Source organism: Papaver somniferum, chromosome 3, assembly GCF_003573695.1.
Source record: "Papaver somniferum cultivar HN1 chromosome 3, ASM357369v1, whole genome shotgun sequence".
In the NCBI taxonomy this organism is placed as follows: Eukaryota; Viridiplantae; Streptophyta; class Magnoliopsida; order Ranunculales; family Papaveraceae; genus Papaver; species Papaver somniferum.
In genome coordinates this window covers 168,567,223-168,577,245 of record NC_039360.1, presented here as the reverse complement: position 1 = coordinate 168,577,245, position 10,023 = coordinate 168,567,223, and the positions used below count along the sequence as shown (strand labels likewise).

Sequence of the window (10,023 nt, the reverse complement as noted above, 5' to 3'; positions counted from 1 at the left end):
TTGCTTACCCGTTTGCATACTAAATCAACTGAGTTTAGTCGTGAACGACAATATGCGTACTCGTTCGCATACTGGCGGACAGATCAAGTCCGGAACTCTAAGTATGCGTACTTGGTTGCATACTTGAGTGGGTTAAGTTCTAAAATCGGTTTGTTCATGAACAAATACATTTATATAATAAGGAACGCAATCTTTTGCAAACCGTGGGTATATGTTCATGAATTGGTTCGAGTGAATCAAAATTGATTTTTCTTCAATTATGTCCTGTATACTTCTACGAGAATATAAACAATTGAACAACTCTATAACTAGTTTCATTTGAGTCATTTGGTGATAAAGATGAACAAGGTTTATTTGAAAGTGTTCATATCGCTAACTTCGATTAACTATTGTTGAGCCAACCAAGTGTACACGTTTAGGTACGGTTAACCATATCTAAATAAAGGAACATTTCGTTTGTGTATAACAAGCTAAGTTCAATCTAACAGGAAAGACATTAGCTTGGCTCTAATCAAGTTTTCATCAAACGGTGAAAATTGAATGCTTTGTTACCAAGGTAGCATTGATTGAAAACCCTGATTTGAAGACTATATAAGGGAGAACTAACAACTAGGAAACCTAATCCGGAACTCTAAGTATGTGAGGTGATTGATATTACTAGGCTATTCTTCGGGAATATAAGACCGGTGTATCAATTGGTTCCTGTTCACCTTGATTTATCAAAAGACGGAACAAAAACTCGTAGGTATTTTTGTGGGAGAAAAATTTATCTATTCAATAGACTTTTCTGTGTGAGACAGATTTGTTTATCAAGTCTTCGACTTTGGGTCGTAGCAACTCTTAGTTGTGGGTGAGATCAGCTAACGAAATCAAGTGCGCAGAATCTGGCGTGGTTTAAGAGGCGTAAGGAACGCGATTGTACCTTAATCAGTGTGAGATTGGTTAGGGATCAACTACATTCCAGTCCGAAATTAACTTGCAGTAGGCTAGAGTCTGTAGCGGCTTAATACAGCGTGGTGTTTAAATCTGGATTAGGTCCCGGAGTTTTTCTCCATTTGCGGTTTCCTCGTTAACAAAATTTCTGGTGTCTATGTTATTTCTTTTCCCCATTATATTTTTATATAATTGAAATATCACAGGTTGTGTACAGTTTAATCAAACTTGATTGATGCTTGGATATTGGTCTTTGGTACCATCCAAGTTATTTCTCATATTAATCTGGTTCACAGATTTCTATCTGTTTGATTGCAGATTGATTTAAGAAATAGAGATATAACACTTGGATGTATTTTCCTTTATTGAGTCTTACTGTCTAGTCGATTCTCTTGGAAATATATTGGAGTTAGTCCATACAGATTTCCTAAACGAAATATTGAGTGTGGTTGTTAGACCCCGCTTTTTCAAACAGGTTATAAAATGCAGTTGTATATTCAAGAGACATATCAAGTTCAAGATTATTAAAGGTATCAAGGTGAGGTTTTGCAAGATTATTGGTTGTTCAACTCCAATATTTCCTATTTTTACGCCATTATAAGAAGTACAAACATTCTACTGCTTTATTGCAGGTGTTGGAGAAAATTACTTGGAATCTGGGTTTGCCTAGAAGAGTGAACGCATATGTCAAACATGAATTATATGTATTGCATAATGGACTTAATATTGTCACAATGAATTTGGAAAACGAGGATTATCTATAATGTCACTTGAAGCAGGGTTTTCAATGCGTCCGGGAACCATTCGACCCATACCTTACTAATAAAAATCTGGTCTGGTTTGTAACGCTTTCGGGTCCGGTTCTTAAATTTGTGGATCCAGATCCGGACCCGTTAAAAATCCCTGATACCCATCGGGTATTTAGAAAACTATAAAAAAAGAAATCTCTCAAAAACTTAATATATTTATATTTTTGGATTGAATCTAAATTATTTACATAAAAATTTATTATTATTTCTTTATTAATGTACTAAATAAAGATTTAAATAAAAAAAATGAAAAATCAAATAAAATCAAATGCATAACTAGAAAGGTACTTATAAATTTGCTAAAAAGATGAATAAAAGAATGAATAACCGGATACCCGATACCCTCAGATCTTAAATTGCTAATGGGTCCAATTTTATGACCCGACATCGGATCTAGATCTGTTGGGTCCGGGTCCGGTTCCGGATAATGGTATCCATTGACAATCCTATTTTGAAGCTAGTGACATTAGCCCATCCCTGGAATGATACACCCCATCTCAGATGATATTAGGGGTGTAAATTCGGACAGGCCGGGCTGCCTGGCCTGTTTTCTATGTCAGGCCAGGCCGTACGGGATTGTAATTAAGCTACCCAGAAGGCCTGTCGGGCCGGGCAGGCCAGGCACCTACACTAATTTTGAAGCCCAAACCTACCCAAAGCCTGAATATAAAACAGGCCAGGCCGGGCAGGCCGGACAGGCCACCTTTTTCTAGTCTGACATTTGACATGTTTGAAAAACAATATAATTAAATAAGCTCACTTCAGAACGTCAACAATCTAATGAAACAAATACAAAAACATTAATAGTCTTAGAGGATGCAGAAAAAGAAAAATTAAAACAAACATAAAATTCTTATCAAAATAATAACTAAAACTCTATGTCGAAATTGTTTGTTCTTAATTAGAAAAGACTATTCATGAGCTCCTTGGCTTCTCTACATCGAAGAACTTCTTTATTCATGTACTCCAACAACTTGGTACTCTATGCTGCTTCACCTGCATAGAGTAAAAACAAAGCAAGATTAGGGAGATATACAGAGAAATCATATTACAAGAAAATAAAAATATGCTTTGTTTGCATATCCACTGGTTATCTTGAACTAATGTCATATATGCTTTGTTTGCCTATCCACTGGTTATCTTGAACTAATTTCATACATTATGAGGCAATTACTGTATCTAACGGACTGATATATCATAATTATATTGGACATGCACAGTGCCTGACCCAGGCTTCTTAAATCTCCTTATTACATAAATGAGAGGTGAACCAGAAAACTAAGGACTCTAAAATAGAAAAAAAAGGCATGATCAAGTGCTATAATCCCTACTTGAGAGCTGTAGTCATCCATTTCCTCCTCCTTCAGTTGACGCAGTTCATCCAAAAGAAAATCCTTACAACTTGATAAGAATGGCAACATTAGCGACATATGGAATGTAACCTTAAACATAATTCATTCACTTAAAATGTTAACACGAACTTATGCAGAAATGCACTATAATTATCACATTGCATTGATCTAACATGATTTCCGGCAAAGTTCTTAGATACAAGGAATGTAACATGACATATGGAATATAGTAGATAATTATAAACTCAGTTGTCCACCAATCTTTCAAACACACACAACACTCCAACATTTCTGGCGTTAAGCAGTTGCGCCTACAACACGCTTTCCGAGAAAAATGCTGATTCAGATGCAACCGTGAGTATTCATTTGAACTTCACTAGTATCCATGTTGTATGTTCCTGCTAACAACATAACACAGATAGTTAAGTATATGTATAAAGTACACCTAACACAACTTTAAGAGTTGTACTGCAAAAAAAAAAAAAAAATCTAGCAAAATGAGATCAAAGGAACAAACTTATGTACTGGAACAAAAATTCAATTGGTTTTATGATTAATCAAAGACATGCAAAGGTTAAATGTTAGACGGTCAAGAATTAATTTACACCTTTTTTCAGTATCAAACTATGAATAATCAAGCAACTTAGATCAAGCTTGGTACTGACCAAATATTAATTATTGTGCATCAAAAAAAGCTTGTACTTTTCAGATCTAATTGATAAAAAGAAGCAATGAATACAACTAGTTTGGCATGTATAAGCAACACACGTATTCAACTATCATAAAAATTAACTCCATTAAGCTCTCTAATTGAAATAGAATATACAATTGTCATTTTCATTTTCAGGGTCAATTAAGAAGGATGATTCAATTACAGAAGGAACGATGAGTGGGTCTAGAATCTAGATACGGAAGAAGACAGTATATAATGCAATTACCCGTTATAGACAACTTTACAAACAGTTGATAAGCATGAAATTCATTTCTCAATAATCATACTTTATATACTTATTATTAGAAATCACTAGAAACTAAAACATTAAATTTATAACAGATCTTCAATAAATATAAATTAAGTTTCAAAAAAATACTTACAAACACCACTGATTCACCAACAATTTTTCTTTTTGTAATTTTTGGTTGATGAAAATGCTTCTCTTGTTGAAACCCTAGAGTCAGAGATAAAGATAAACCCAAATCTAAGATGAAAACAAATCACAGCATATAAAGTAGACTAATTTCCTAAAATTTTGGGAAGAATTGCCGCAAATTTGATAAGATGAAAAAAAAATTCCACAGATATGGAAGGAAAGATAAATTTTTTTCCCCTTTTCTGTTCTACGATGCTGGCTAATTTTAGGGAATAACTCGAACATATCGAAATAAAACAGGTACTTGGACTGGGCAGACAGAACGGGTAACAGACCATGTAGTTCGGGCGGGCACCAGGCCGGGCAGTAAAATTTTGGAGGAAGCCTGAGCCCGCCCATTCTTAATAACCAGGCCAGTCCGGACAGCCCGCAGCAGACCATAACAGGTTTTGGGCTAATTCGGATACAGCGCGGGCTCGGACGGGTGCGGGCAGGCTGAATATTTTCGGGTAATATTTACACCCCTAGATGATATTGTCCTGTACTAAAAATTGTTGAGCCAAAAATAAGGACGAGTTATAATCCGGATTAGCCCTTACAAGGACTGTGCATTATTTATTTCTCCGTGACTAGCCTGAATTTTCATTTTCAATTATGATTCCTCAGCGCAGATAAAATGTATGGGTGGGTAAACAAGATAATAAGATTCAAAACATCATCAATACGACTTAAAATCAAAATTTACTTCTGATTCAGCTGGGAAAACGGTGCTGAAAAGTTCGTCTTGCCTTGTTTGCATCAAAGCTCTCAAACTGAGGAAACGCAGTAGATTCCAATATTGCATTTCAACAGTTTGAAAAACAAAATAATGTGTACTAACAAAAACGATAGAAGGTCTCTCACGTTGGCTTCATCATGACTTTTCTTCCCTTTGTTAGATATTTGAAAGACCTCACCATCTACCGATACGTGTCACTGCGCAAACAAATGATAACGTCTTACCCGTCGGCCCTCGAGAAGGAAAAAAATAGTACTAGTAAGTCGTAATATGTTTTTGGTCTCCAAATATCATTCAATGAAAAAACAACAAGCCAGCCCAGCACAGCACAAGAGCGTGCACTTCTACTTCCAGCGCAAGAAAAAAGATAGTCCTGGTAATGGACATAATCTGTAATGGTTCTTTGATGATTGTTAGGCTACGTAAGAAGAAAGAACCTTCTTACCTTCCCAAACTATTTTAATAGATTATAATTAGAATCAGTGAAGGGTTTGATTTATTTTTAGTCAAGGTCGGCTGTTATATGCATGTATTATTCGAAGAATACAAATTGTTTTTTAAAAAAGTAAAATAAGAACGCAAGACTTGTAAGTTTCATATAAAGACTAAAAACGATTTGCTAATAGCCTCCCTCCAATTTTGGAGTTTGAACAATTCTTTCCTCTGAAATCCTGAAATCTGGTATGTGATCGACATTTTTGAAAAAGTTATACTAGTATTTGAAAAAAAATAATTGAATCTAGCAGCATTTTGAGATGTTAGCACAAGGTAGTATAGGTAAATGAGGAAAAAGGTGGGGGAAAGGAGATATTAGCCAGCACACCTACGGAAAATGGATCATTTGTCCAAATATTTTTAAATCACGGTTCAAATGGACGAGTAAAAAATAGTTTGGGTGAAATGGCCAAAACAAAAATAGTAAGGATGAAACTGGTTTCATCGTAGCTTAAATTTAAAAAATAGTAAGGATGAAACTGGATACATCATGTGTAAATTAAAAATAAGAAAAAATATTTAAAAATGGGCACGATGAAGCTGGTTACATCCTGCCTATTTTTACGTTTTTGTCCATTTAAACAGTATCAAAATCTAACTGTCCATTTCACCCAGGAATTTTTGATTTTGGTCTTTTTAACCAATTTTATGTAAAATGAAATATATAGTACAACAGAACAAATTCAAAAAAAAATTGAAATAAAAATTAACAAAAAAATAAAAAATTGAAAAATTGGGAAAAATGGACTAGATGTTTGTTTCGATGTTACGGGAGCCTCACCCTTCACTGGTGGTATCCGTGCTTTTTTGCCTGGTCGTGCATTATCCAATGCGGTCCTTCGCAAACGCAACAAATATCTTGACAAATGCATTGCTCAGGGATATGGATTCGGCATTTTGGCTTCACTACCCTTGGGGAACTAGGAGAAGATACTATTAGTTTCCTTAAAAGATTGAAAAATTGTATTGCTAATTATGATGTCACTGCTAAAGTAGGTAGTTTCCCTTTTCATAGATTAGGTGTAGCCATTCAAAAAGGGATCGGTGCTCAACTTGTTGCTAGGTTACCGATCAACTTTAAGGGCTCTTCTGTAGATGATGTGATATGATTTTTAATATTAATTTAAATTAATCTTTAAAAAATAAATAAAATAATCGGATATGATTTATCTAACAGCATGACTTAAGTAAAATCATTACATAAGCCACAACTACATTGAATACACACAATGAACCATTCGTCTACAGTTTACAGGCTAGAAAGAACTATCAATAATTAGCACCACCTATGTGAGAGTGTCCATGGTCATATTCTAATAGCGCGTTTAGATACTAGAAGAAAAAAATGATTCTCGAGAAGCGGAGCTTAAAAATAGAAACATTTTTCTTCACAAAAGATTAACATTTTTGGTTTTAAGAATTTTTATGTTATATCCAAACGTACTTCTTGTCTTTTGATCTCTAGAAGTCCAAAAGTTATTTTTAGATGTATATACAAACATGCTGTGAACTAAATTTGACTTTTAAGTTGCGCTTTTGGAGAAAATCCATGATTGGTTGAACTTCGTGCGTATATTTCCACACTCTATTGTTACATATGTTTGTGAAACGCGCCATATGCACTCGCCTAGGCTCTCTAGGCGCATGAATCACGCATAGGCAATACAACACCCAAGGCACGAAATGTGTACAATTTTGCTTTTCTTAATTTTTACTGTACCCACTAGACGTCCTTATGTTAACCCATTTCAGATGTTGCACTTCAAGTATTAAGCAAAACAGTTCATTGTCGGCATTCCGGTTAAATCATCGCATCTCTATAAGCTCTAGAGCCAGAAGAAAAAAAGTGGAAATCAGTGTGTTGCGCCCATTAATAGATAACAGATCCCATACGTGAACTATGTGTAACCTGGAGGAGAACGGAAACTATGGAGTCTGTTTGGAGGCAGAAAATACGTTCAGCCGAGAACCATCCACGCTCACTCCTCTTTCTAGAAGCATAAAGAGAAAAAAAAAAAACTGACCGATATGAAATGTCGAGATCTGGTCATTGGTATTACTGTATTAGCTTCTGGTTATGAGATTCTGGTTTTGTTTGAAAATCACACAGCGTCTGGTCCAGTATGTTCTTGTTTTGGTTATCTCATGTAACTTCGGGGTTATTCCTCTTTTCTTATTAAAAAAATAAATAGAAAAATGTCCAGATTTGAACCGAGGTACAATGCAGTTAAAATTAAAAGTTGAAACCAAACCGAAGTGCAATGCAGTTGTGACAATAAATTGCGTAGGCCGGCTTTGGCTTTGGTCAGCGTTTATTGCTCAACCATCATTTGTAAGGAAGCGTGTGGCACCAGTGCCATGTTTCAATATTTTAATCAATAATAACGACGCACAAATTTTCAAGAAATCTTAAAATAATACTGAAATCAATTTGAAGGATCTATCTAAAAATACTATATATATAATATATATACAGAAGTTCATATCAAGCATCACATCTTCATCACTTGCTCTATACAAAAACTCTATTTCATCATCTCCAACCATAAAACTAACCAATACTTTTAATGGGGTCTTTAACAGTGTCTAAGCTAAGGTGCTTACACTAATTTGCATCTGTCTTTCTCTTAATTGTATGTTTTTCGTTTTGAATAAATATTGATTCCAATGATAGCACTTCCCATTATATTACAGGTTGGAAGGAAAAGTTGCTATCATCACCGGAGCTGCAAGTGGTATCGGTGAAGCAGCAGCAAGACTATTCGTGGACAACGGCGCGTTTGTTGTGGTTTCTGATGTGCAAGATGATTTGGGTACTAAAGTTGTAGCTTCAATTGGTGAAGAAAAAGCTTGTTATAAGCATTGTGATGTTACCGACGAAAAACAAGTCGAAGAACTAGTAGCATTTGCTGTGGAAAGGTATGGGACATTGGATATTGTGTACAGTAATGCAGGAATCATGGGTCCGTTGCCTGGTATTCTTAATTTAGATCTGGGTTTTTTCAAGAAAACAATGTCAATCAACGCTTGCGGCGGAGCTGCCATGATTAAACACGCCGGCCGTGTCATGGTGGAAAGAAAAATCCGTGGATCGATTGTGTGCACGGCGAGTATTGCTGCTGCAAGGGGAGGTGTCTCGCCGGTTGCTTATACGGCTTCGAAACATGCGCTTCTGGGTGTGGTACGTTCGGCTTCTCGCGAGCTTGGTGCTCATGGGATTCGGGTTAACTCGGTGTCGCCGTTCGGAGTAGTGACTCCGATGTCCGTTGCAGTTGGCGGGGAAGTCAAGAATTGGGATCCAAAATTTATTGATATGTCAAGATCAGGGACTGGGTATCTGAAAGGAACATATTTGCAAGCTAAGAATGTAGCTGAGGGTGCTTTGTTTCTTGCTTCTGATGAATCTAGTTGTGTGAGCGGACATGATCTTGTTGTTGATGGTGGTTATACAGTTTCTTGTGATGGTTTCCCACTTGGTATTAAACCTAGTGATGATTGAAACTTTTCTGTTTGTAATTCTTATTTTACTTCTTAATCGATAAATAATTTGATTCTTAGTAATAAATAATAATTTCTCTCCGGTGGGTGTTGTTAATTATTTTAGATATGTCATGTTACCAAATTACACAAGACAATCGGATCCAATAGAAAAATGAACGAAGAAGGATAGTTGGTGTTTGGAAAAGGTGAAATCAGCTGGGTAAAAGGTTTGGAAAGTGATCAATCAGCTCTGAATTTGGTTCCGTTGAATAGTTGACCTTTCTGGATTTCTTTTTAATTTCTTTCCCTTCTCCATGAAAAGACAAATTTTATTAAAGTTTTTCCTATTTCCCATCCCTTTCTCAATATGTAACATCATTTTACTTTTTAAATCTGGTTTTTCCTATGTATCACCTTTAATAGTCAATAGACTTTGAGTAGAGTATTACCTAGAGGTGGCAATTAGGGTCCAAACTCGCGGGTCAATCCTAACCCGACCCGTGTAAATCCGGACCGCTCCAGCTCGATCACTAAACAAGCCGGATTAGGATTCATGTTTTCTGGACCCGCTGGGAAACGGGTTTAACCCGTCTAACCCGCGAATTAACCCGCAAACCCGCGAATAGTAATTAATATGAAAATCGGAGATATTTTTTTGACCTTTTACCCGAGTAACGGGTGACTTTTGACATGTTACCTAGGTAACCAATCATACTATTACCATTTTTATTTACCTTTCTTGTTCATCGGTCTCATGTCTTCATCCAACAGAACAGAAATCTATCAAGTTAAAATACTAGGTTCATGATTTCAGTCCTCCGTTAAACTCACTAATTACTTGTATATATGAATGTATCGTAATACAATTCAGGAACATTTTATATATATTGATAAACAGATTATCACTGACCATGATCATTGTTTAGCTATCAAACAATCCTTATCTCACATAAAATCTAGTCACTACATGACAGGACTTCCAAACTCTCGGGATCTCCAAACTCTCCCTGTATTCCAAAATTTACACAATCAAGGAGTACCCAATTTAACTTAATTCCAACATATAATCATACACTTAAAAAATT

The 10,023-nt window shown here is 35.7% G+C and overlaps 1 protein-coding gene across 1 annotated transcript; it reads left to right on the top strand.

Annotated features, from left to right (window-relative positions):
- The first annotated feature begins 7,891 nt into the window (after positions 1-7,891).
- On the top strand, positions 7,892-9,037 carry LOC113361880 (short-chain dehydrogenase reductase 3b-like). Its single transcript, XM_026604966.1, has 2 exons — positions 7,892-8,054; positions 8,153-9,037. The coding sequence occupies exons 1-2, from the start codon at positions 8,026-8,028 to the stop codon at positions 8,955-8,957; spliced, it is 834 nt and encodes a 277-aa protein (XP_026460751.1). The 5' UTR covers positions 7,892-8,025; the 3' UTR covers positions 8,958-9,037.
- The last annotated feature ends 986 nt before the right edge of the window (positions 9,038-10,023 follow it).

Coding starts and splice junctions, on each gene's coding strand:
- LOC113361880 (XM_026604966.1), top strand. CDS start 8,026: ATGGGGTCTTTAACAGTGTCTAAGCTAAG. Junction 8,055..8,152: donor TTAACAGTGTCTAAGCTAAG/GTGCTTACACTA, acceptor ATTATATTACAG/GTTGGAAGGAAAAGTTGCTA.